General features: G+C 47.3%; 1 protein-coding gene and 1 long non-coding RNA gene across 2 annotated transcripts in view; one reads left to right on the plus strand and one right to left on the minus strand.

Moving 5' to 3' along the window:
• The window catches only part of LOC116884934, a 22,610-nt gene extending 8,179 nt beyond the window's left edge, over positions 1-14,431 (plus strand). Inside the window, exon 2 of the long non-coding RNA XR_004385908.1 lies at positions 13,928-14,431. This is a non-coding gene — a long non-coding RNA (uncharacterized LOC116884934). The remainder of the gene's footprint in view (positions 1-13,927) is intronic.
• Tuba1b (tubulin alpha 1b) lies at positions 4,805-7,806 on the minus strand. The gene is made up of 4 exons (XM_032886132.1): positions 7,681-7,806; positions 6,395-6,617; positions 6,115-6,263; positions 4,805-5,942 (listed from the first exon to the last, which is right to left on the minus strand). The coding sequence occupies exons 1-4, from the start codon at positions 7,681-7,683 to the stop codon at positions 4,962-4,964; spliced, it is 1,356 nt and encodes a 451-aa protein (XP_032742023.1). The 5' UTR covers positions 7,684-7,806; the 3' UTR covers positions 4,805-4,961.
• Positions 14,432-27,214: the final 12,783 nt, after the last annotated feature.

Genomic DNA, 27,214 nt, shown 5'->3' on the forward strand with positions numbered 1-27,214 from the left:
TTGATGATGATGATGATGATGGAGGAGGAGGAGGAGGGGGAGGAGGAGGAGGAGGAGGGGCTGGAGAGATGGCTCAGCGGTTAAGAGCACCCGACTACTCTTCCAGAGGTCCTGAGTTCAATTCCCAGCAACCACATGGTGGCTCACAACCATCTGTAAAGAGATCTGATGCCCTTTTCTGGTGTGTCTGAAGACAGCTACAGTGTACTTATATATAATAAATGAATAAATCTTTAAAGAAAAAAAAGAAGAAGAAGAATGCAGAGCTAGGCAGTGGTGGCACACACCTTTAATCCAGCATTCATACTCAGGAGGCAGAGGCAGGCAGATCTTTATGAGTTCGAGGCCAACTTGGTCTACAGACCAACTTCCAGGACAGCCAGGGCTGCACAGAGAAAACTTCTCTAAATCAATCAATCAATAGTAAAATGCAGGCCAGGTGACCCGGTATATGCCTTTAATCATAGCACTAGGGAGGCAGAGGCAGGTGGATCTGAGCTCAAGGACAGCCTGGTCTACAGAGTGAGTTCCAGGATAGCCAGAGCTATGCGGAGAAACCTTGTCTCGAAAAATGGGGGAAAAAAGTACCAGTGAGTAATGAACAAAGGTCCGTCCATGCTTTGCACTGCCCCAGTCTTCTCAAACCATTTCTCCTGCCTCAGCTGACTAAACACTTAGGATCATGAGCACAGCACGCACCCACCCCTTCCTTTTTATCAGAAACTCTCCATTTGAGCCCATTTTCACTTCACATTTGGTTTGGTGCAAGAGTGCCTGCTTGGTAGGCACGAGGCCCTGAGTTGCATCCTCAGTGCCAATAAAAGACAAAGAAGAGGGGTTGGGATTTAGCTCAGTGGTAGAGCGCTTGCCTAGGAAGCGCAAGGCCCTGGGTTCGATCCCCAGCTCGAAAAAAAAAAAAAAAAAAAAAAGACAAAGAAGGTCTGTCGGAATGATTGCCCTGCATGCACAAGACTCTGGGAACACACACGCCCAGGCGCGCACACACAGACACAGACACAAAATGATAAATATGACTTTTTTCCTTTTGTTTTTTGGTTTTGTTTTGTTTTCAGTTTAAAAGATAAGGTTTCACTCTGTGGTTCTGGGTGTTCTGGAACACATAGATCAAGCTGGCTCGAATTCACAGAGATCCATCCACCTGCCTCTGACTCATAGATCCCGAGATAAAAGGCATGCACCACCATTGCCCAGCAACTCTGCCTTCCTCATTTAAACTCTCACTCTGAACATTTGAACACAGTAGCATCCAGCAAGCTGTCTGTTGGGAGTGGCAGAAGGGAAGAAGCTAGTTTTAGCAACATAATGTCAACAGTAGCAGTCTGGAAATGACCATCAGTGATTATTTCTTTGTATCAGTATTTAATTTAATTTAATGTAATGTAGCTATGACATTGGCTTCCTTAGTTCATGTTAACCCAAAACCATGATTTTTGTTTGTTTGTTTTTTGTTTTTTTTTACTATTGTCCTGGAGTAGGAGTGGAGGGGTCGGGTCTCAGGTCAAGAAACTTCTTGGGTATGTGGTTGCCCGTGACTGCCTGATTCACAATAATGGAACACCAGGCACAGCTTCCTCCAGTAACTGTCAGAGTAAAATTTGACGAGCAGGTGAATGCTAGGCATGTCCTGTGGGTCACTTCCTGTTTGTTGCATTTTTTGAGCCTTACCTCCAAGGTGATGGCAAGGGCAGACGAAGTTTACAAGGCTTGGCTTGACTCTCCTGGACAGAACTCCTTGTCGGTGGTGCCATCTGCAGGGCATAAAGGAATTTGCTAGGCATTTTCTGGGAATGGGAGGTATATTTCTTCTCATTCTTCCTTCTCAGGAATGTTCCTCCCGCCTCCCTTGATTCAATCTTTTACTATCTACCCTCGATCACTGCATGGATCCTCCTTAAGTCTGAAAGACCCATCCATATTTGCTCTAATCTTTTAACAGGCAATAGTTAAGGCAGGGCCCAAAGCTGATGGATCATCTGCTTCTCTGCTTGCCAATTAAATCTGTCATCCGTGAGATGAGTAACTGGAGTCCTCCCATTTTAACAATGACTTCTGGCAGAAGGTGAAGAATGAACGCTAAGCCCTGAGCCCGTTTTAGCATGGTGAGCTTTTTGTTGTTTGTTGTTTTTGTCTTTAGCAAATGCTTAAGGCTGATGAGATGCCAGTTTGACCACCTAATTTTAAGTTTGATCCCCAGAATTGATATGATGGAAGAAGGGGACCATCTCTTGCTTTCTTTTTTTCTTTTAATTTATTTATTTAATGTATGTGACTACACTGTCACTGTCTTCAGACACACCAGAAGAGAGCATCAGATCTCATTACAGATAGTTGTGAGCCACCATGTAGTTACTGGGAATTGAACTCAGGACCTCTGGAAGAGCAGTCAGTGCTCTTAACCACTGAACCATCTCTCCAGCCCCTTCTCTTGCTTTCTTGCTTACAGGGCCTGACAGGGTCCTATTAACGCCTATGAGCAAGGCTACTGGAAATCTGCGGTACAAGAGAAGAAGCAACCCGATCCGGGAGGTAAGGGGGCCTCATAACAGAACAAGAGCCACCTCTCTCTCTGACCCTTAACCCTTTGGGACTCCCCTTCTCCAGAAGGACTTAAAGAGAATGGGAGCTGAATGCGTGAGTTTTATAAACCTTTAAAATGTACACAGACATGGGCTGGAGAGATGGCTCTGAGGTTAAGAGCACTGACTGCTCCTCTAGAGGTCCTGAGTTCAAATCCCAGCAACTGCATGGTCTCACAACCATCTGTAATGAGATCTAATGCCCTCCTCTGGTGTGTCTGAGGACAGCAACAGTGTACTTATAAATAATAAATAAATCTTTACATTGACTATGAACAATGAAGATTTTAGGATGGCCACATACCCTTGTACTTTCTTGTGATCCTAGTATTTGGGAAGCTGAGGCAGAAGGAGTGCCATAAATTAAAAAAACAAGCAAACAAAACAAAGCCAGGGTGTAGTGGCAGATGCCTTTTTTAGCCCACCATTTAGCCAGAGGCAGAGGCAGAGGCAGGAGGCAGAAGCAGAGGCAGAGGATCTCTCTCTCTCTCTCTCTCTCTCTCTCTCTCTCTCTCTCTCGCTCTCTCGCTCTCTCGCTCTCTGCCTGGTCTACAGAGCTGGACAGCCAGGACTACACAGAGAAACCCTGTCTCAAAAACCCAAAACAAACAAAACCCCCAAACAGCAACTATAACCAACCATGCTTAGGAGGGAAATGATCATGGTTTAATAATTTTGCAACCTTCACTGGATCACAGGCTTCACCAGGCACTGCAACCTCGGTCTGATCTCTTGCCTCCACCTCTCAAGTCTGAGATTACAGGCTTCAGCCATCATGCCAGGATGAATGCAGGGCTAGGGTTCAAATCCAGGGCTTCATGAATGCGGGGCCAGCGTTCTACCAAACTAAGCTACAAATGCACTTCTGCATCCCCACAGTTGTTGCTTTGAGACAGGGTTTGTGTGATCCTAGTGGTCCCAGAACCCAGTGTACGAGAGGCCTTCCTTGACTTGAGACTCACCTGTCTCTCTGCCTCCTGCACACTGATATTAAAAGCGTGTGCCACCATACCTGGCACGATCTCTCTTGTGATGATGTTCCTTTCTGTAGGTGTGCATGGGTGTGTGCACTCATAAGAATGTGAGCATGTGTGGAGGTCAGAGGTCATCCTCAAATGTTTTCTCAGCTGTCCACCTTGATTTGGGTCCTTTCTAGACTTATTATATGTACACATGTGACTAAGGTGCAGGCACCAGAACGCAGTGGGGTCAGATCTCCCTGGAACTGGAGATAGTAAGCCAAGAGATGTGAGTGTTTGGGTGAACTTGGGTCCTATGCAAAAAATCTATACTGGATAGGCCATCTACTAGTCTCTTCTGTGGTTTTTGAGATAGACTCTCACTGGGATGTGGGCTTGACTGGGTTCGACTTGCTTAGCAAGCACAAGGGCATCTTCCTCTGCATATCCAGCCCCAGCTCACGGATGCCACCATACCTAGTTTGCAGTTTTGATTTGCTCCTCCTGGGACAGGGTCATTAAGGCTCAGGCCGGCCGGCCTTGTATTCCTGATCCTCCAGCTTTTATTTTCCAGGCTTTAATCCCACACTTGGGAGGCAGAAGCAGCCCTGGGATATATACCGAGAGATCTCAAACAGTGGATCAGCAGTGCAACATTTGTCTAGCATGCCTGAGGCCTTTTGTTCGAAATTTGTACCAAATATCCTCATGCCTAGTGGTGTACCTTTACCAATGTCCCCACATCCTGGAATGCGGTCCCTACCAGTAGACATGGACCACGTTCTTCCTTTGGCTCGTTCCTAGTAGGAAACGACCAGTTAAAGGTCACCCCTGTAGACTTTCCTTTAGCACTGAGGGTCAAACACAACTTCCCTCCTGGGTTTGGTAAGCCCTAATCTTCAACCTGGAATCAGGGCCTTTATATCACCTTCAAAGTGTTTGCAGTTCACAGCCCTCACACCCTCCCCAAACTCTATGTAAGCATGGACTTAGCATAGATACTAAAGGAAAGCACAACCAGCCTCAAGGATCATCTGACATCTTGGCAAATGTTTTAGGTAGTGTGCAGAGAAGCTAACATGTCATACAGACTTTCTCAGTCTAGTGCTCCCCTAGCACACAAGAAGCCACGAATCACCCAGGTGGTTACCTCTAATTACTATCATAGGGATTAAAACAGGAGGGGCAGGCCTAGGCTGATCTAGAATACAAGAGGCTTATCCTAAGTAAAAAGTATACAGAAACAAATTCTTTTCTTAAAGCTTTTACTTTGAGACATCATGGAGAACTTAAGAGGTACACATGGAGAAGACATGATCACAGAAGGGAAACAGCACAGAAGCATCGATGCCTGCAGCTAGTGCTGGAGTTGAGTTTGACATGATACAGGGACTGGAAGAATGAACTAGTATTCCTCTCCTTCTTCCTCACCCTCACCCTCCACAGAATCCACACCAACCTCCTCATAATCCTTCTCTAGGGCAGCCATGTCCTCACGGGCCTCAGAGAACTCTCCCTCCTCCATGCCCTCACCCACGTACCAGTGCACAAAAGCACGCTTGGCATACATCAGATCAAACTTGTGATCCAGGCGAGCCCAGGCCTCAGCAATGGCTGTGGTGTTGCTCAGCATGCACACAGCTCTCTGGACCTTGGCCAGGTCACCACCAGGGACCACAGTGGGAGGCTGGTAATTAATGCCAACCTTGAAGCCAGTGGGGCACCAGTCCACAAACTGGATGCTGCGCTTGGTCTTGATGGTGGCAATGGCAGCATTGACATCTTTGGGGACCACATCACCACGGTACAGCAGGCAGCAAGCCATGTATTTACCATGGCGAGGGTCACATTTCACCATCTGGTTGGCTGGCTCAAAGCAGGCATTGGTGATCTCTGCTACAGAAAGCTGCTCATGGTAGGCTTTCTCAGCAGAGATGACAGGGGCATAAGTGGCCAGAGGGAAGTGGATGCGAGGGTAGGGCACCAGGTTGGTCTGGAATTCTGTCAGATCAACATTCAGGGCCCCATCAAATCTGAGGGAAGCAGTGATGGAAGACACAATCTGGCTAATAAGGCGGTTAAGGTTAGTGTAGGTTGGGCGCTCAATGTCGAGGTTTCTACGACAGATGTCATAGATGGCCTCATTGTCTACCATGAAGGCACAATCAGAGTGCTCCAGGGTGGTGTGGGTGGTGAGGATGGAATTGTAGGGCTCAACCACAGCAGTGGAAACCTGGGGGGCTGGGTAAATGGAGAACTCCAGCTTGGACTTCTTTCCGTAATCGACAGAGAGCCTCTCCATCAGCAGGGAGGTGAACCCAGAGCCAGTTCCCCCACCAAAGCTGTGGAAAACCAAGAAGCCCTGGAGACCGGTGCACTGGTCAGCCTGTGGGAGAAAAGGAAATATAATGTCTTATTACGAGGGCATACACGATTTCAATTCCTTTAGATTGTGAGCCATCTCTACTTGATAGGAAAGACCTGACACATTTTGACAGATACCAAGACACCCTCCCACTGCCTTTTACATTTTAAACCCATCCATATAGGGCATTTACCAGCTTGCGAATTCTGTCCAAGACAAGGTCAATGATCTCCTTGCCAATGGTGTAGTGGCCACGGGCATAGTTATTGGCAGCATCTTCCTTGCCTGTGATGAGCTGCTCTGGGTGGAAGAGCTGGCGGTAGGTGCCAGTGCGAACTTCATCTGGAAAAGGAGAAGACATCAGCCATCACCACCAAGGACCCCACAAGCTCATTCACCCTTCCGGGTCTGGAGAGACATTCTGAGTATGTGACCAAGAAGGACTGCCCCAGGGAAGCCCCCAGTCCGCTTACCAATAACTGTGGGTTCCAGGTCTACGAACACCGCCCGGGGCACGTGCTTGCCAGCTCCTGTCTCACTGAAGAAGGTGTTGAAGGAGTCATCTCCTCCCCCAATGGTCTTGTCGCTTGGCATCTGGCCATCAGGCTGGATGCCATGTTCCAGGCAGTAGAGCTCCCAGCAGGCATTGCCAATCTGGACACCAGCCTGGCCGACGTGGATGGAGATGCACTCACGCTGTGGAAGGGAAGGAAGAAAAGAATATTAGCAATGTTGCAAGCAATTGAGTTCTTAGTGGCACAATGTGACAAATTCGGCCACTTTGGCGTGGTTACGGCTTTCCCTTTCTGAATACCAATATACAAAGGCCGTTCATCTATCCTCTGAGCTCTACTTTTGCTCTGGTGTCCAGATTTCAGAACAATTCTAGGCACAGGAAGCACTCAGCTGGAGCAGGGCAGGGAGGTGCCCCGCTGCAGGGACAAGGGGCTGGGCTCTGCCGCAGGTGGTAAAGGAACAATTTTGAGAGCATGCGCCTTGAGCGGCCTGGAGGCTATTGGCTTTCAGCTTCCTCTATTTGTAGGCAGAGTTCAGCTCCTCCACATCTGTCTTGGTTCAGCAGGGGATTATCAACTGCTGCGATCCGATTTCTGTTCCCTCAAAACACGTCAATGTCATCCTCTGGTCCCACCCAAATTTCTGACTGGAGATTTGGGGGAATATTGCCCAAATTCCTTATTTCTTTCATTAAAAGCAAAAAGGTCGTGGCTGAGATTGCAACTCGGCAGTAGCTGGTTTAGGATGTTAGAGATCCTACGTTTGAACTTCAGCTTAAAACACAGATCCAACTGGAGACACACCCAAACGAATTAAACCCGCAGTGCCTCAGCGCGCACGCGCACACTGCGGAGGCTCTTCCCGCCGCTCTCAGGCGGGAATGTAACGGTTGCGCATGCGTCCTTTGTCTCCTGCGCCTTCCCGCCCCCGCCTTTTCGCGCTAAAGAGGAAGTGAGGGTGGGGAAAAGCCGCGCGCGCCCGAAAAGCAGCAAGCAAGTCAGGGATGGGGGAAGGGCCCGCGCGGGAAGACTGCAGTCTGAAAGCGCCATGCTGCAGGTTTTGCGCAGGGTGTGATGATTGGAGACCGGATTCCAGAGAGATCCGTGTGCTTCCCTTCTCCCCCAAACCACGGACGTCCCCAGCATCATGGGGCCCAAGCTCTTCCGCACGCGCACCCTCGATCATAGCCCCGGGCGAGCTCCTCCCTCCCCTCCATCTCCCCTCTCCAGACCAAACCACTCACCATGATAGCTACGGGTTAGAAGGCGAGGGTGATAGAAGCAGACACCGGGTCCCGGTTACCGTTCCCGACAACTAAGAGTCGAGGTAAGTAACGCAATGAGGCGGAGGCGCCGGCGCCGGAGCCTCTTAAGTAGCAGCTGGGGAGGGGCGGGCGCGACCGCTGGTCACGGTCCCTCCCCGGACCAGCCGCGTCCATTGGGCGCCCGGCCTGACCGCCGCAGAGGCGGGCTCGGCTCGGAGCCCCCTCCCTGCGTGGCCCCGCGGGGCGGGGCCGCCGTCGCCCGGGCGCGCGCCATGCTGCAGCCAGGGGCGCGCCGCTGCAATGCGGGGCGGCAGCGGGAGCTGCGGCAGAGGTAACTAGGGGAGATTCACACCATGTGGGCGAACCCTGGAACCTGGCCGGCCCGCAGTTTTAAAGGTGAAGAAGCATCCTAAAATGCTTTTAGTCCGGATAGCTCGGTTGATTCTATTCATGTGGTCACACTGGATGAGTGAGTTTTATCTTGCTCCTTGCTTCCTTTAACGGCTGTGCATTCTGAACTTACCTGCGTTGAAAGCCCCCTTTGAAGGCGAGTCGCCATACTTGATACATTGCTCGTCCTCAATACTAAGGGTATCAAGTACTGGAAGCACTTTCAATCACCCAAGGAAAGGGTGGTAGTAGCTAAGCATGAAATATTGAGCTTGTTGAAGTAAGGGCAGAGTAGGCCCCATCTTTAGCCTTAAGATACCAACTGGATGGAATAACCTAAGTAAGGACTCTTTGAAAAGATTTCTAAACATTTGAGGCAGTAGCTAAATGGAACAAGTGAGGCGAAACTAGAAGGAAAATGTCTCACAGAAGAATATTAGGGATTTCTTGTGCTATGTAAGTTTCCTAAAAGGATTGCTTGGCGCTGTGTTGCATTTCGGATTATAAACTACCCCCGAATTTATTTCAGGACCATAAACTACTATTCATAAGGTGATAGGGGCTAACGTGTGGCTTTAAAATTGCCCTCACATTGCAATTACTAAACTATTCAAAATGTCCTCCCGGCAGAGGCGGCACAGAGCACAGATCCTTTGCAGCTGTGCAGCCAGAGAACTCCCCCTTTCAGATCCTCAGGCGCCTCTTAGTCAGGTGCCCTGGGATTCTTGTCATAGTGCAGCTAAACACAATTCCAGGAGTCACAGTAAAGGAATGCTGTAGCCAGTTAATTAGGAGAAGGAACAGACAGGAGTTGAGAGCAGGATGCCCCCCTGTTAGAAGAAGAGGGTCTAGAAGCTTCAGCGGCAGTCATGTGGGTAATTTGGGGGCCTAGGAAATGGTTCAGTTAGGACCGGAGCTTGATTCCCCAGAGCCCAGAGGGCGTGGGGGGACAGTCATGGTGGCTGGTGCTTGTATTGCCAGTGCTGCAGAGACACAGGCTCAGAGGCTAGCCAGAATAGCCGTTCTGGATTAGTTCCAGGTCAGTGAAACCATGTAACAAAAACAAGCAAACAAGGGGGAAAACAGAAATACACCCATATATAAATTGGTAGGTGTGATAAATTTAAAACAAACCCCCTAAAGTTGATCACTCAATCATATGATGCTCACCTATGTGCTATGTACACACACACACACACCCCAAAAGAAATAAAAGATTTGCAATTAACATCGAGGAAGAGGAAAACATGATCTAATTTCCTTGTCAAAAGAAGGTTTCCAGTTTTGTTTTGAGACATTGTTTCATATAACCCAGGCTACCTCAAGTCATGTAGAGGTCGGCTTAGAACTCTTCCTCATCCTCTGTCTCTACCCTCCAAATGCTAGGATTACAGAGACCCACCACTCTGCCTGGCTGAAGGAATTTTTAATGTGGTTACTGATCTTTCTTTTGTCTCAAATGTTCCAATTTGCTTTGAAACTTAATTAGCCAAGAATGACTTTGCACTAATTTTCTTTGTTTCTTTTCTTTTCTCTCCTTCTCTTTTCTTCTCTTTTCTTTTCTTTCTTTCTTTCTTTCTTTCTTTCTTTCTTTCTTTCTTTCTTTCTTTCTTTCTTTCTGTTTGATTTTGTTTGAAACCAAGTCTCACTATGTCATTGTTGTGCCTGCTGGCCTGGACTTTACCATGTAGACCAGGCTGGCCTCAAACACACAGAGATCTGCCTGCCACTGACTCTTGAGCACTGAAATTAAAGGCGTCTGCCACCATGTCTGGCAACTTTTTATTTAAAATTTAATTTGTGCATTTCGTGCGTGCGTGTGTGTGTGTGTGTGTGTGTGTGTGTGTGTGTGTGTGGTATATGCCAGGGAGCACATGAAAGTCACAGGACGGTTTGCAGAGATCAGCTGTCTCTTCTACCTCGTGAGACCCAGAGATCCAGCTCTCACAGGAGTGGTCTGTGGCAGGGGTGGGGGAGGATATGTATGAATTGAACCCAGTGACAGATGTGTGCTAGGCAGGTACTCTACCGCAGAACTCACTGTATAGCCCAGGCTGATGCTGTCCTCTGCCTCAAACATTCATGCATTGGGATTACAGGTAAGAGTTAGCATTCTCAGCCTCATTCCCTCTCATTCGTGGAGACAGAGTCTCTAGCTCGGTCTGTAGCTGATACTAAACTGCTGATCCTCCTGCCTCCACTTTCCTAATGCTGGGTGTCTTAGTTAGGATTACGGCTGTGAAGAGACACTATAACCAGGGCAACTCGTACAAAGGACAACATTTAATTGGGGCCGGCTTACAGGTTCAGAGGTCCAGTCCATTACCATCATGGTGGAAAGCAGGGCAGGCCTGGCACTGGAGGAGTTAAGAGTTCTACAACTTGTTCTGAAGGTGAACAGAAGACTACTGTCTTCCAGGCAACTAGGAGGGGGGTCTGAAAATCCACCCCAGCCGTGGCACAGTTCCTCCAACCAGGCCTCCTAATAGTGTCACTCCCTGGGCTAAGTCTATTCCAACCACCACACTGGGGTTACAGGCACAGAGCACCATGTCTTTATACAGTGCTGGGGATTAAACCCAGGGCCTAAGGCTCACTGGAGCAACAAGCACTCAACCACCGAACAAGAACATCTTCAGCCCCTCAGGAAGTGACCTTTTTTGGAGTCTATGTTTCTATGTGTAGTGCCAACCATAGGGCAGGCTGGCCTACTCAGAGATCTACTGCCTTCCCTGCCTCTTGAGTGCTGGGATTAAATGATTTTTTTTTTTTAACTAAAAGAGCGAACAATTTTATGTTCACATTCACAATTATCAATTAAAACTGCCGGGACTGAAGAGTTGGCTCAGTGGTTAAGAGCACTGTTGCTCTTGCAGAGGATCTGGGTTCATTTCCCACCACCCACATGACAGCTCATAATTACCTGTAACTCCAGTTCCAGGCAGCCTGCTGCCCCCGACCTCCAAGCAGGTCAGGCACACGAGTGGCGCACAAACCCACACAGCTGACTACATGGCAGACCACAGGCTTTATCCCACTTCTCTGAGAGGAGCAGGGGCATGTCCTCCTTGTCACATTACCGAAATCAGTCAGGCACAGTACCCTGAGACACGGTGAAGTAGAAGAGATAACATAGAATTGAACAGAGAGCATCACTACCACCTCCCCTTACGCCGAGTCACCCCTGGTCACGTGGGCACCATCCTGTGACAATCGGGAGGTCTCATCATTAGAGGCCTATCTTAGCCACTTCCAAGTCACTGGTGGTTGAATATGCTTGGCCCAGGGAGTGGCACTATTAGGAGGTGTGGCCTGGTAGCAGTGGGTGTGGCCTTTGGAGGAGGTGTGTCACTGTGGGGGTGGGCAATGAGACCCTGCTCCTAACCACTTGGGAGCCAGTCTTCTATTTGCCTTTGGAAGATGCAGAACTCTCAGCCCCCCCATGACTTCCTAGACACTGCCATGCTCCCATCTTAATACTAAACCCCTGAACCTGTAAGGGAGCCCCAATTAAATGTTGTCCTTTTATAAGACTTGCCTTGGTCATGGTGTCTGTTCACTGTAGTAAAAATCTAACTAAGGCAGGCACATACTTTTTTTTGGATTTTTTTTGTTGTTGTTGTTTTAAGATTTATTTAGCTGTCTGTAGCAGTCTTCATGTACACCAGAAGAGGGCATCAGATCTCATTACAGATGGTTGTGAGCCACCATGTGGTTGCTGGAATTTGAATTCAGGACCTCTGGAAGATCAGTCAGTGTTCTTAACCGCTGAGCCATCTCTCCAGCACCTCTTTTTTAGGTTTTTAAGACAGAGTCTCACTGTGTAACTCTGGCTGTCCCAGAATCTACCCTATAGACTAGACTGGCTTTGAATTTGGAAATCCACCTGCCTCTGCCTCCCAAGTGCTGGGGTTAAAGGCTTGTGCCACCACTGCCTGGCTTGGTACATACCTTTAATCTTGGTCCCTTAGAAGACTGGGGCAGGAAGACTATAAGTTTGAGACCAGCCTAGGCAATGTAGAAAGTTCCCGTTTCTCAGAATAAATGGGGGTGGTGATGAAATGGGTCCTTTACAGAAGCAATCACTTACATGGAAACAGAAACCTCTCTCGAAATGACTTCTCTTTTATATCCCGTTGGTCAAAATCAGGTTCAAATGTGAAGGAGGCTAGGAAGGCAAAGTGTTTGCTCTAGTTTATCCCCCAGGAGTGACCACTGACCCCCTTTCTCTCAGCGGGAAAGCACAGGAAGAGGGCAGATTAGATGCTTGCTCCGGCTAAAATCTTGAATGTCGGGGTTGGGGATTTAGCTCAGTGGTAGAGCGCTTGCCTAGGAAGCGCAAGGCCCTGGGTTCGGTCCCCAGTTCTGAAAAAAAAAAATCTTGAATGTCTCTTAGACGGCCATGAGTTGAAGGCATGATTCCCATCTGTTTGCACCACTGGAGGCAGTAGAACTTTTAGGAGGTAGAACCTGGGGGAAGGAAATCTCAGTCAGTGACTTAGAAGTGGGATTTAGCTCAGTGGTAGAGCGCTTGCCTAGGAAGTGCAAGGCCCTGGGTTCAGTCCCCAGCTCCGGGGGGGGGGGGGGAGAAAAGAAAAAAAAAAAAAAGGAAAGAAGTGGATATTAGGATGTGGGCCCTTGTCTTTCTTTCACCTCCTGGCTGCCACAGGCTACTTCTGCTAGGCACTCCAAACATTGGTGTGCTGAAGCAGATGCATCTCTGAAAGGGTCACCCCAGTATAGGGGAAGTCTCACAGAAGCTGCACTCCTAGAGTTCCCTTGCACAGTTTGCATGTGCGCCCCCCTCACATGCGCACAAACTCTCTAAATAAGCATGTAAAATATATAAAAATCAAATACAGCCCCAGTGAGGTAAAACACAGTGGTTTGGGAGATGCTCAGTCGGCAAATGTCTTACACAACTGCGAGGACCTGAGTCACGTACATCAAAGCTGGCCCTGGTAGTGCGCACCTGAAACCCCCAGTGTGGAAAGCAGGAACTGGGGGAGAAGTATCCTGGTGCTCTCTGGGTAGCCATCCTAACTGAATATGAGCTCTTAGGTTCAGTGAGAAAGCCTGGCCTAAGAAAATACTGTGGTAGGGCCTGAGAGATGGCTCAGTGGTTGAGAAAGCCTGAGTTCAGTTCTGCACACTCTGTCAGGTGGCTCGCAACCCCGTTAACTTCAGCTCCAGGAGATCCGATGCCTCTACCTCCAAGGGCACCGAATTCATGTGCATATACCCGTGTGGAGGCACGCACAAGCACAAGATTAAATATAAGAAAGGTAGAGGCCTGTCCTAGTGGTGCATGCCTCTGATCCCAGCACTCAGGATACAGAGGCCAGCCTGGGCTACAGAGTGAGTTTGGGGATAGCCAGGGCTATACAGAGAGATAACCCCTCCCTGTCATCAAAAGAGAGAGAGAGAACAAAAAAAGTATTGACTGAAGAAGATCCCCTCTGTAGACGTCTGACCTCTTGGACACATGCATATGTACATGCACCCATATACATATATGCACATGTGCGTGTACACACACACACACACACACACACACACACACACACACACACTGCTCCTCAGTCTCTCTTCCTTAATAACAGAGCCCTAATTTTGTGAGGAGTAGGGTTCTATATATTGGCCATGTCTGTGTGAGTGCTTAGTGGAGCCTTTTGCTGGTGGTCATCAGACAGTTCTGAGGGCCGGGGGGGGGGTGACCAGCACTCGGGAGGGAGGCTGAGGGAAGCGAAGAGAGGTGGAGGGAGGTAGATCTTTGTCTCAAAAACAAACAACAAAAACAAAACTTTCCTAACTGTTCTTGTTTTTTCTTGCCTAGAATGTGGATCAGTGACAACCCTGAGTCACATGCTGACGATGGAGGAGGACAGAACATAGGTCGCCGTGACGCTGCAGAGCTATGGAAGCCTTGGCCTGCTGCATTGGCTGAGCACATCAGTAATAAACCCGAGTCCAATAATGCATCGGGGACACGATTGGGAAAGAAATCAAAGCCTTTCCCCTTGGTGACATTTAACCCAGAGTGAGCCCAGACTCGAATTCTCTGCTCGGTTCTTCCTGTGTGTCCCGTGTCCTCTGTCTGTCCTGAGTGCTGTCCAGCGTCTGCTCCTGTGTATTCCTAATAAAGTGTTCTGCTCTTGCTTTCATTGGCCAGCACAGAAAGCATCAAATGGGAAAGGAATGGAGGGTACTTCATAGAAGTCTTTTAAGAGTTTTACAAGAATGAAGTCACCGACCCAGATAGCAAATGCTGCCAAGCACATCCTCGTGCTGCCTCAGCGTTTACAGTGGATATTTGTTTCATAAAGTTGCCTTTTGCCTATTTGCTCTTTTCAGAATTTATTACCATAACACACACACACACACACACACACACACACACACACACACACACACACACACATCAGGGCAACAGAAGACAGAAGTTTTAGGTTGTTCTCAGGTTAAACTGGCTGAGTTCCCAGCACAGCACACCTCAAGGGGAATTACGAACGCTGGCTGTGAGGTCGAGCGAAAGTTCCAGTCCTTTAGAACGTAAGACTATTTCTACAATACTGCACGGCCACAGGCTACCTACCTCCAGATTTCCCACTGTAGAAGAAAATAGTCTAGGAATTTGGTGTGTGTGTGATGGTGTTGTGAGGTGTGTTTCTGTGATTAGGAGCTAATGGAATTCACCAGTGAATCGTCCTTGTGGTTCACACCCGTCATGCCAGCATCTGAGAAAGCAGAAGCAGGAGGATGGGCATTTGTTCAAGGCCAGGTTGGTTACACAGTTCTAGGCCAGCCAGGACTATTTAGTGAGTTGGGGTGTTTTGTTTAAATAGCCCTGGTGATCTTGGAACTCACGATGTAGACTGGGTTGGCTTTGAACTCACAGAGGTTCACCTACCTCCCAAACGCTGGGATTAAAGATTAAAGGCATCTGACCTGGCACCCCGGCCTGAGACTATGCAAAACAAAAACGAAGCAAAAACTCAAAGTAAAACACAAGCATAATATTAAAGCATTGTTTGAGAGATGTTTTCTAAATAATCTCCATCCAGATTAGTGGGTCTAATTTTTTGGACTCTATGGTACCAGTAAATGTACTTATCTTCTCTCCGCCTGTGTGTAAGCCCTGTTCTGTGTATGTTGTCACTTCAAAACTTACCTACTTAGAACAACCATTCAAAAACAGAAAACTATTATTCCTCTTGATACCTTGTGTCATCCATCACCAACAGGTGTCTTGGGCTCCTATCTGTTGGATGGGATACAGTGTTTCTTTTCCACATCACCTTTCTTTCCCCCACATGTTCTTTTATCCACTGTTAATCTAGCTGGAGCTTCTTTGCAGGGCCGCTTGCCCTTAAAAGAATGAGAACAAAGCTCCAGGCTTCTTAAGGGCTTGACCTGGATCTGGCTCACGTCCCTCCTGCTGCAGGCCAGCCATCAAGTGCAGCAGGCACTTAGACACAGCTTTGGCTACAAAAGGGTGACTCACAAGGCCGAAGGCACCAGGCTGAAAGCCCGAGATGCGTCATTGTCCTAAAACTGCAGTCACTCAAGCCTTGGAAGACAGAACATCCCCCACACACAGCAGAGGAGATGAGGGCACTGCAGCACCCTTGGCGCAGGCGCAGAAGTAAAGATTAACCACAATAGCTGAGATTAGCAGCCGGTCAGCTGTCCTGCGGGACTGGAGCAGAGACAGATGGACAGGACCACCCCTGACCAGGACCCCCTCCCTTTTTTTGAGATGTGCATTGGTGTTTTGCTTGTGCGTCTGTGCGGTGTGTCAGATCCCCTGGAACTGGGATTACAGACAGTTGTGAACCGCCATGTGGTTGCTGGGACTTGAACCTGGGTCCTCTGGGAGAGCCGCCAATGCTCTTAACCACCGAGCCACCTCTCCAGCCTGAGCCCCCGACTAGGACTCTAAATTCTGAATGTATCTTCCTGCCCCGGGTCTTTGCTTAAAGCTGAGCTTGAATCAATACCCGATAAACTCGGAGTCCACAGGGCTCCCTTTGTGTGCCCCGCAGAAAGATGAAATCTCTCCCTGATTCACACCATTGTTCACGGCTTGAAAGGTTACACTGGGGCGAGTGATCAAGCCCGGCGGCTGAGGCTTCTGCTCTAAAACTCCACTTACAGCTTGGGCGAGTCACAGACCTTGGGGCCTCAGCCATTAGTAACAGGTAACCATAAAAGAGTGGGAAAGATCCAATGGTCCCGTAGTGACGCTGGGATCACTTTTAGTATAGCGACTTTTCTTTTGACTTGGACAAAGATTACTGCTTTCTATCATTTGATAAGGCGGAGAGACACGACAAAACTGTTTGTGGTCGGTCCATGGGCTCTAGAAACTTGACTTAAATTCCCTAATTTGGTTGCTTGTGCTGTTCCAGGTCAGCTTGGAGGCCCTTTGGAGCTGTTTGGACATCTGCCATTTGCCCTGAAATACTGTCATTTTTGCTCCGGGGTTCTTTTTTTTTTTTTTTTTTTTTTTTTTCGGAGCTGGGGACCGAACCCAGGGCCTTGCACTTGCTAGGCAAGTGCTCTACCACCGAGCTAAGTCCCCAACCCCCCGGGGTTCTTTTGAACTATTTGAGTATCCACTCTGTCTAACAGGCCTTGTCTTTGAGCTCTTTTGAGCAAATCTGAATTCATTTGAATTATTAGGCATCTGCTAAAGGTGCCAGGGAAGTTTGGACTGTCTCTGTTTCTGTCTGTCTCTGTCTCTGTCTCTCTCCCCCCCAACTCCCCTCTCTCCACTCAAGATAGGGTTTCTGTGTGTAACACAGGCTAGAATTCTTTTTGTAGACCAAGCTGGCCTCGAACTCACAGAGATCCATCTGTCTCAGTCTCTGAAGTGCTGAGATAAAAGGCATGCACCGCCACCACCTGGCTGTACCTAGACTTTTAACATACAGAATTGGACAGTAAAGTTCTTTTGATGTTTCTACCTCCTGTCATTAGTACTTTTTATTTGTGTATGTGCTTCAGCTATTAGAGCCTGGCCCTTCCTCGTGTATTAGTTTATCACCAGGCCAAGAAACCTGGAAAGCCAGGTTAGCAGACACCCCAGTTCCCTCGAGATTGAGAGTATTCAAACACAAGAGAGGAATTGGAAGTCATTTAGAAGCTACTTTTGTTACAAACTGTCGGCTCTTCAGGAAGAAGCTAAGTCCTTGTCTTCAACATGCAGTCACTTTGGATTCCAGAAGAGTAAACCATCAGCCAGCCCCTCCCCCAACCCCGCCCGGCCTCTGGCTCCCCCACACCTCACAGAGAGGGAGCAGTTACTTAAGGAGGGCAAAGCTGCACTCTGGAGCAGAAACAATCACCTCACAGAAACTAGTGATGCAGATGAACAGTTCGCCAGCTGCCCTCCTGGACTGGAGCTAAGCTAAGATATGGGCTACAACTTCACCACTTAATTCTCCTACCTGTTCTTCCTCTATCGAACCTCGGTTAAAGTTGTTCCTTCCCAGCCTGTCAGTTAAATGCATCTCCTCTGCTCTCTCAGTCATTTGTCTCTGGTTGGCCATATTGGGACAGGTGAGGAGCCTAGCTGGGTGGTGCTGCTCAAGCTAGAACTTCCTCTGCAAGAGCAACACACACACACCACACCACACACACACTAATAAAAAATTAAAAACACCTTATTCAGCCCCACCGGTTAGGTTTGTACTGATAGGCTGAATCTTGTAAATTCAGACTCCATTTTAGAGAACCTGACCTAAGTTTGAACTCAGGTAAACTAACAGGCTGGTACCTAGCATTAGTTTCCAAGTTGTCCCCCAACAAAACCTGAGCCTAGCTCCAGTCGCTAGGCTAATCCCCAACAAGACCAGTGGCTCCAGGCTATTCCCCCCCCCCGTCAAACCTGCACCCCCATGTTACAAGCACCAATACAGAGGGGAGCAGAAATTAAGCTTATGATATGACCCCCAGCAGCGGCCAGTTATGTTAGGCCACGGTAGCTCTCCAATGAGTTGTTTGCACACTCACCACCCAACCCCCGGCTTGCTGCTTACTATAAAGTCTTGCCCTGATAGATATTCTGGGACCCCTAACCCCACCCAGCCCAGCCAAAACCATTCTTCGTGACAGCAGTGCGTTGAGGAGGCCAGAGCTAGATTGAATAGAATAAAGACCTTGCTGTGAGTTGCATCAGATCATCTCTTGTCTGTTTTTTTTGAGGGACTATTAATATTTCCCTGGCACTAGAGTACTACTTCCTTATACCATGGACCGAGGGCAGTAAACCATTTAGGGACATCCCAAATCAAAATTACAGTATCAACCAGCACCCCTTTACCCCAGAACCACAGTCAAGATGTGGGAGTGGCCAGTGAGGAAAATACATACTGAAGTTTATACACTATGGTCTTCCTCCATTTTTTCCAATTATGTTTTCCTTTGTGTATATGTTACCCATGTGCATTCCAGTGTGTTCGAGGGTGCATGTGTGTGCACGTGTGTGTGTGTGTGCATGTGTGTGTATGTGCACGCACTTGCAAGTGCACTCTCGTGCCCACACGAGTGTGTTTAAGACAGCGTCTCATGGGACCAGAATGGTGGTTTAATGATTAAGAGAAAGTATTGCTCTGTGAAGGACCAGAGTTTGGTTCCCAGCACCCACAAGGCTGTTCGAAACCACCTGTAACAATTCTTCCAAGGGATCTGACCTCTGTAGGCTTCTGTCTGCACATGGTGTACATATATATACTCAGGTTCTCTTCCTTCCTCTCCCTCCCCCTACTCACATGCATGAACACATGCATGTACACACACACGTGCACACACACACACATGCACACATGTGTATATACATACACACATATACAGACAGACAGACAGACACACACATGCATGCATGGGCATACACATACACATATGTACAGACACACACGCACGCACACACACATAAAATGAAGATGAGAAACAGGATCTCACCCAGTAGCCCAGGCTGGCCCACCTGTCCCTGAGCGCAGAGGGCTGGTTTAAAGGCCTGCACCTCGGCACTTTGCATTCCTTAGCCTTTGTGAGGGGATTACAGTGTGTGTCATGTCTTTGGGTCTCTATTGCTGTGTAGAGACACCATGATCACAGCCAGTCTAACAAGGGAAAATACTGAGCTGGGGCTGGCTTACAGGTTCAGAGGCTTAGCCCATTATCATCATCGCAAGAAACATGGCAGCGTGCAGGCAGGCATGGGGCTGAGGAGCTGAGAGTTCTATACCTCAATCCTCAGGCAATGAAAGAGACTGAGTATCTCTGGGTGTAGCTTGAGTGTAGGAGACCTTAAAGCCTCCCCCATAGTGACTCACTTCTTCCAACAAGGTCACACCTCCTAAGAGTGCCACTCCCCAGGGGACTCTGAGCTCTGTTCCTATTCAAACTGCCTGTGCCACTATACCCAGTTTTCGTTGTTTTTTGTTTGTTGTTGGTTTGATTTGGCTTTGGTGCTGGGGATCTGGTTTCAAGTCCTCACGTTTGCACAGCAAGCACTGTATCCACGTCCTCTCAGCCCCACTTCTGACTTGTAATATCACACTGTACCGAATAAACAGATACAATTACCATATATCTACTAGAAATTCAGCCTGCTAACCAGGATATTGGGTATAGGAGGATTGTCACAAGTTCAAGGCTAGCCTGGGCTACATAGTGAGTTCCAGGTCAAGATGACCTATGGAACGGGAGCAATCTCAGAACACATCAAAGTTGAATTTTAAAAGGGGGCTGGAGAGATGGTTCAGCAGATTAGAATTTACTGCTTTAAGAGCTGTTTTTTGTTCCCAGCACATATACGGTGGCTCACAACCATCTGTAATCCCAGTTCCAGGAGCCAATACATTTTCCCAACCTCTCCAGGCTCCTGCATGCATGTGGTACATTGACTCAAGCACACCCACATGAATAAAATTTTTTTTTCTTTTTTCTTTTTTTCCGGAGCTGGGGACCGAACCCAGGGCCTTGCGCTTTCTAGGCAAGCGCTCTACCACTGAGCTAAATCCCCAACCCCTAAAATTTTTTTTTTCTCTTTTTTCTTTTTTTCGGAGCTGGGGACCGAACCCAGGGCCTTGCGCTTGCTAGGCAAGCGCTCTACCACTGAGCTAAATCCCCAACCCCTAAAATTTTTTTAATAAGCTGGAATGATGGCTCAAAGGCTAAAGAGCACTCGTTGCCCTTACAGAGGACCAGGATTCAATTCCCAGAATTTACATGGTGGCTCACAACCATCTGTAACTCCAGGTCCAGGGGATCTAATATATTTTCTGATCTCCTTGGTAGCAGGGACACACAAGGTGTATGTATGTACATAAAGGTACAACAGTCATACACAGCCTGGCATAGTGGCAAATACCTTTAATCCCAGTACTGGGAAGGTAGAGGTAAATGGGTCTCTGTGAGTTCAAGGCCAGCCTGATCTATATAGTGAGTTCCAGGACAGCCAGAGCTACAGAGTGAGACAGTTGTTAAGCAACCCTACCCTCACCCCACCTCACCCCACCCTGCCACATACACACACACACACACACACACACACACACAAACACAAACACATGCACACACACACACATACACATCATAGACATAACACATAAAATTTTTTAATTTGAAAACATGATAATTTAAAACAATACCTTACCCAATTCCTTGTGATCGCTGTCCTGTTATTTTCTTTCTCTGGATTTGCTTGTTAGGACATTTTGTTCATCCACATTAATGGGTTCCCTCCACCTTGTGCCCTTTGTGAATTCAGGTACTACGAACATATATACAACCATAAACACTTGTTCCCATTTCTCTTTACTATTTGTTGAGGTTTTAGTCTGAAGAGTCCCTAAAAGGTGTCCTGCCTGATCGATGGGTTAATCTACTGTTGGATTCATAATCCGATGATGCTGTAGGGAGATGGTACAAGTTAGGAGGTGAGACCTCGTTGAAGGAGGTAGGTTGCCAGGGATGTGTCATTGAAGGGTAAACTTTATCCTCTGGTCCCTTCTCTCTGCTTCCTGTTCTCCATGAGATGAGTTATGCTGTCCTACCACACTCCCAAGGCTGTTACGTTCTGCTTGCCATATACGGGGTGACAAAGCCAGGGACCACGTACTAAAAGCATGATTCTAATGTTTTTTGTGTTTTGTTTTTTTAAAGATTTTATTCATTATATATAAGTACACTGTAGCTGTCCTCAGACACACCAGAAGAGGGCATCAGTTCTCATTACAGATGGTTGTGAGCCACCATGTGGTTGCTGGGAATTGAACTCAGGACCTCTGGATTAGCAGTCAGTGTTCTTAACCACTGAGCCACCTCTGTTGCCCTAATGATTTCTTTAAGTACTTAGTTTTTATTGGGTATTCTTCACAGAAAAAAACAAGCAACAAGGGCATAGTTCTTCGAGTATCTGCTGATAGCTGCTGGGTCATAGAAGAATTCTATTTCATTTTTGTAAAGGAAACGCCACATTGCTTGCTTGTGTGTTTGGTCGGTCGTGTGTTTGCTCATGTGTTTGGTCGGTTGTGTGTTTGCTTGCTTGTGCGTTTTGTTGGTTGCATGGGTTTTATGATGTTGCTTGCGACATTTTCACGTATCCAAAGTTGGCCCCAGACTCTTCAGATCCTCTCAACTGTGTCTAGAGTGTTAGGATTACAGGCACGTGTCACTTCCACAGGCTTGATCATCGCTGGGATCAAACCCAGGGCTTGCTGCACATCAGCCAAGCGCTCCACCCACCGAGCTTCTTCTGCAGCTCCCTCCGTCTTGGTCTTTGTGTAGTTTTTCAGTGCGGAGCGTTCCCTGTACTGAGTGCATGCTCTTCTGCTGAGCTAGCCCTCCAGTCCAGCTTTGGGCCCCTTTGTTTGTTTCATTGGACTGTCGGAGTTTTGGGTTTTTTTGTTGTTGTTGTTGTTTTTTTTTTTTTTTTTTTTTTCGGAGCTGGGGACCGAACCCAGGGCCTTGCGTTTTGCTAGGCAAGCGCTCTACCACTGAGCTAAATCCCAACCCCTGTTCTTTTGAATCTCACTTAAACCGGATTGCTACGCGGATGGAGGTGACCTGGAACTCCTGTGCCCTCTGCTGCCACACCCACGGGCTGAGGTTGTAGGCCTGTCTAGTCTACCACACTCCACTCCAGCCTGCTTCTTGTATTTCATTAGGTTTGTTGACACAATAAACTCAAACTTCAGTTACTATTAATTTTCATTGTTGCTATTGTTGGTTTTTTTGTTTGTTTGTTTGGTTGGTTGGTTTTTCTTTGTATAAAATAGAGCTTATTCAAGACATGAGGAGGGGAGCCCCGAGGGTAGCAGAGACAGAGAAAGGTAGAGAGAGTAGAGAAGCAGAAATCGGGGGAGGGGAATCGGCAGGGGGGAGGGACAAGAGAACAGAGAGAGAGAGAAAGAGAGAGAGAGAGAGAGAGAGAGAGAGAGAGAGAGAGAGAGAGCGAAAGCACAAGAAAGCAAGAGTGCTATTGTTGGGCTGGAGAGATGGCTCAGTGGTTAAGAGCCCCGACTGCTCTTCCAGAGGTCCTGAGTTCAATTCCCAGCAACCACATGGTGGCTCACAACCATCTGTAAAGAGATCTGATGCCCTCTTCTGGTGTGTCTGAAGATAGCTACAGTGTACTTATATATAATAAATAAATAAATCTAAAAAAAAAAAAAAAAAAAAAGAGTGCTATTGTTTTTCGTTTTTGGTTTTTGGGTTTTTTTTTTGTTGGTAGTGAAGTATTAAAAATTAATAATAAGCCGCCTAGCTACCCAAAAAGAAGAAGTAGGGTCTGCGAGAACATGAACTTTTTACCCCTCCCTTGCTGTACAATGGTTCCCGGAACATTCTTGCATGAAAAGTTTCCTGGAACAGCCACAATGACCCATAGCCTCCGGCCACAATGTTCCAACGGCCCTGTAAAATGTCACTGCCCTTAATCACAATGTCACACAGCCCTGGGTGTGTTGCCTAGTGTTACACATGACTAGTATATGACCTAACTATATGGGCAGTTTATGGTTTTAGAATTCCCCTCCTCTCTCCCTCTTGCTCCCCCTGGTTTGTGGTTTTTTCCTTTATAAGCTCTGTGAAAATTCAGGTCGTGGTCGAACTCCACTGCCCCTGCGTGGGATACGAGTCTCGACCCCAGTGCACTGGTTACTATCGATAAACCTCATGTAATTACAGCAAGGACGGTCTTGTGTGAGTTCTTGGGGGGTTGCGTCATCCCGAGACTTGAGTGAGGGTCTCCCCACTCTGGGGGTCTTTCAGTAGTGATTTGTTTTGTTTCTCACCGTGTAACTCTGCCTGGCCTGTAAGTGTTGTGTAGACCACACTGATCTTGAACTCACAGAGATCCACCTGCCTCTACACTACTCCCTTTGATAAAAGATGTGTAATAATTATCTTTAAAACAGACAAACAAACAAAACCTCTTAGTTTGTTGCTAATTAAAATGGTTCTTACCAGGCGAGATAACACATGCCTTTAAACCCAGCATTCAGGAGGCAGAGACAGGTGGATCTCTGTGAGTTCAAAACCAGTGTTGTCTACACAACAAACTCCAGGCTAGCTAGCTCCAGGCTGCGTAGTAGGACCCTTTCTCAAATAAGCAGCAATCACAAAGAGAAAGTTGGAAAATAATAATTTTTTTTTTTTATGTTTGCTTGTTTGTCTTGGGTCTTGGCTTTTGGTTGAGACATTGTTTCTGTGTAACAGCCCCTGCTATCCTGAAACCTACAGAATTCCACCTGCCTCTGCCTCTGAGTGCTGGAACTAAAGGCATGTGCCACCACATCCGACTAAAGTTGTTTTATTTTTAAAACAGAGCTGGAATTTAGGAAAAGGAGATACTTATGCACAGGGTCTCAGAGAGAAAAAGTAAGGCACACCCAAGAGTGCGCCTGTGTGGGCTACTCAGAGGATTGTCACTTAACTGTCCTTTAACAATGTCACCCTTGTGTATAATACCTTCTAATTGCCTTAATCCTCTTCTTCTCACATCTCCCTCCCAGGCCTGCTGATCAGATCACTGCTCCTCTCTCCAATTCCCTTCCCTACGTTCATTTGGTAAGCCTGCTTTTATTACACTTCATGGTTTCTTTTTGCTTTCTTTTACTGAGGCAGGGTCGCACTACATAGCCCCGTCTGTCCTGATTTTACTCTGTAGACCAGCCTGGCCTTGAACTCACAGAGATCCACCTGCCTCTGCTTCCCGAATGCAGAGACTGACGGCTTGAGCCACCACGTCCAGTCTCATTGCACTTGGCTTTAAGTTGTTCCTCTGTGTGTGTGTGTGTGTGTGTGTATGTGTGTGTGTGTGTGTGTGTGTGTGTGTGTGTATGGGGGTGGGTGAAGGTCAGAGGACAACTGTCAGGACTCAGTTCTTTCCTTCCGCCCTGTGGATCCTGAGGCTAGAACTTAGGTGGTCAGACATGGTGACAAACACTGCTACCTGCTCTCTGGCCCTCAAATTCATGACTCTCTTCTGTTCTGTGACAACTGCCTTTAACCAAGGCCATTTTTATAACTGTGGGTTCAGTACTAGCCTCTGAGCCAGCCTGAGTGGCACAAGACTTTAATCCTAGTGACTCAAGAGGCAGAGATCTTTGTGGGCAGCCTGGTCTGCACAGTGAGATTCCAGATAGCCAGGGCTACATAGCGAGAGCCTGTCTTAAGAAAACAAAATCAAGGGCTGGAGAGATGGCTTACTGGTTAAGAGCACTGATTGCTCTTCCGGAGGTCCTGAGTTCAATTCCCAGCAACCACATGGTGTCTCACAACCATCTGTGATGAGATCTGATGCCTTCTGGTGTGTCTGATGACAGCTACAGTGTACTCACATAAAAAAAAAAAAAAAAAAAAAAAAAAAAAAAGCCCAGCTACGTGCGGAGCTCCAGGCCTCACTGGTGGACACATAGCTGAGTATTTGAGTAACTACATTTACCTTTTTTTTTTTTTGGTTCTTTTTTTCGGAGCTGGGGACCGAACCCAGGGCCTTGCGTACATTTACCATTTATATCCCCTTACCTGGCCGTGTCAAATAAAAAGAGCAAGTAGGGGGCTGGAGAGATGGCTCAGTGGTTAAGAGCACCCGACTACTCTTCCAGAGGTCCTGAGTTCAATTCCCAGCAACCACATGGTGGCTCACAACCATTTGTAAAGAGATCCAATGCCCTCTTCTGGTGTATCTGAAGACAGCTACAGTGTACTTATATATAATAAATGAATAAATCTTTAAAAAAAAAAAAGAGCAAGTAAAGTTCACTAAAAAGAACAACTGATACAAAAAATATAATTTGTTTCCACTAAGTAATAACTCAGAGCAGAAAGAAATGTAATAATGTTACAGACAGCAGGCTCCTCTGCCCAGTTAGATTACCCTCAGGGCTCAGTTTCTAAAGAAATGCTCAGTCTAACACTATTGCTAATCTGAGTGACAGCTCAGGGAATGAAGACGTCAGCAAGCTGACCCATCCCTGGAGCCACACAGTGAAAGGAGGGAACTCTGCCTTCCACACTGCTGCTCCGACCTGTGCCTCACAGCCCTGAGCACACAGCATGCACAAAAGGGATTTGTAAACCTAGCTGTTCGGGAGTTGAGCTGCCGCCTGTGCTTCCACATTCCTGTTCTTTGGATGTATTGGCCCATGTTACGGTAAGGATATCCTTAGAGAGTTATCCAGATTTAATTAACACATTAGATTGACTAAATTCATTAGGTTTTCAACTTGATATCCAGCTAAAGAGACACTTGCTTGGAGAACAGGGAAATTTGGACAGCAGAAGTGGAAGCGTGTGGGACAGACACACATGCCAAGGTAGCAGCTGTCCAGGGAGCATGAAAAGCAGCTGATAGGACCCCAGGATATTTACAAAAGTCACCATTTTCTCTGTTAGTGTCATATGCATCAGCAGTTAACTGAATGATTCTGACCATTAATTAGCAAATTTTCAACACCTAAAGTTCAAGGACAGCCTGTGCTATCTAGAGCAGCCTGTTAGAAACAAAAACCAAAAACCAACCCGCCATTTTCAGTAATATTAATGAAGTGAAAATGTAATTCTAAAAACAATTATTTTTTTTTATTTTAATCTGTGTGATGGCATTTTCTTTCTGCTTTTGTTTGTTTGCTGTTTGAGACAAGGTTTCTCTTTATGACAACTCTGGCTGCCTGGAACTTGCTTTGTAGACCAGGCTAGCCTTGGCTTCACAGAGAGCTGCCCCTGTGACACATTTTCATTTTGTGTACCATATCTCAGTCACTCCCCCACTGTCCTGTGCCCCCATTGGCTATTTTCCTTCTCTTTCCCTCCTGCGGTAATACCTACATACATACTTTGTATCAGTTTAATACACTAAGATAACTTAAAAGCAACTGTAGCATTTCGGAAGCTAGCAGCAACAGTTCTATTGTTTGCATTTAAAGGCCTCATTTGCAACCCTGGATGGCCTGCAACTTGCTATGTACAGTGGGCTGGCCTCAAACTCAGAGATCTCCCTCTGCCTCTTGAGTACTGGGATTAAAGGCATACACCAACACGCCTGCCTGGCATTTATGCATATGTATGTGTATATGTATATACTCCAACCATTTTTTTCCATTTTGCAAAGGTCTCACAAAGCCCAAGCTGGTCTGCAGTTTGCTCTACAGTATGTGACCATTTAATCCCCCTGCCTCTGCTTCCCAGGTCTGAAACACAAAATCTTTTTTATATAGTACATTGTTTTTCCTTAAGGTACTAAATTTTCATACTCTATGGTGGTCATCTGTCAGCATCCCATGGGAAGAGGAGGTACCTCCATGATGTTGGCCTGCAATTAAGTCTTTGGGAGCATTTTCTTGATTAATGATTGGTGTGGGAAGGCTGGGTCCACAATGGGTGGTGCCACCCTTGAGCAGCAGGTCCTGGGTAGATAAAGTGCAAACAGAGCCCAGCATGGTGCAAGCCAGGAGGCAGCTCCTTCACAGCCTTTCAGTTCCTGCCTCAGCTCCCCATGATGCACAGTGAGATACAATAAACCCTTTCCTCCCCGGGTCTCTTCTGGTCGTGGTCTTGATTTCGGCCAAAGCATGAAAGCTGGGACGCACCCAAATACAGAACACAAGAC

The sequence above is a fragment of the Rattus rattus genome, chromosome 1 (assembly GCF_011064425.1).
Source record: "Rattus rattus isolate New Zealand chromosome 1, Rrattus_CSIRO_v1, whole genome shotgun sequence".
In the NCBI taxonomy this organism is placed as follows: domain Eukaryota; kingdom Metazoa; phylum Chordata; class Mammalia; order Rodentia; family Muridae; genus Rattus; species Rattus rattus.

Coding starts and splice junctions, on each gene's coding strand:
- Tuba1b (XM_032886132.1), bottom strand. Junction 6,264..6,394: donor CCTGGAACCCACAGTTATTG/GTAAGCGGACTG, acceptor CTCCTTTTCCAG/ATGAAGTTCGCACTGGCACC. Junction 5,943..6,114: donor TGGACAGAATTCGCAAGCTG/GTAAATGCCCTA, acceptor TTTCTCCCACAG/GCTGACCAGTGCACCGGTCT.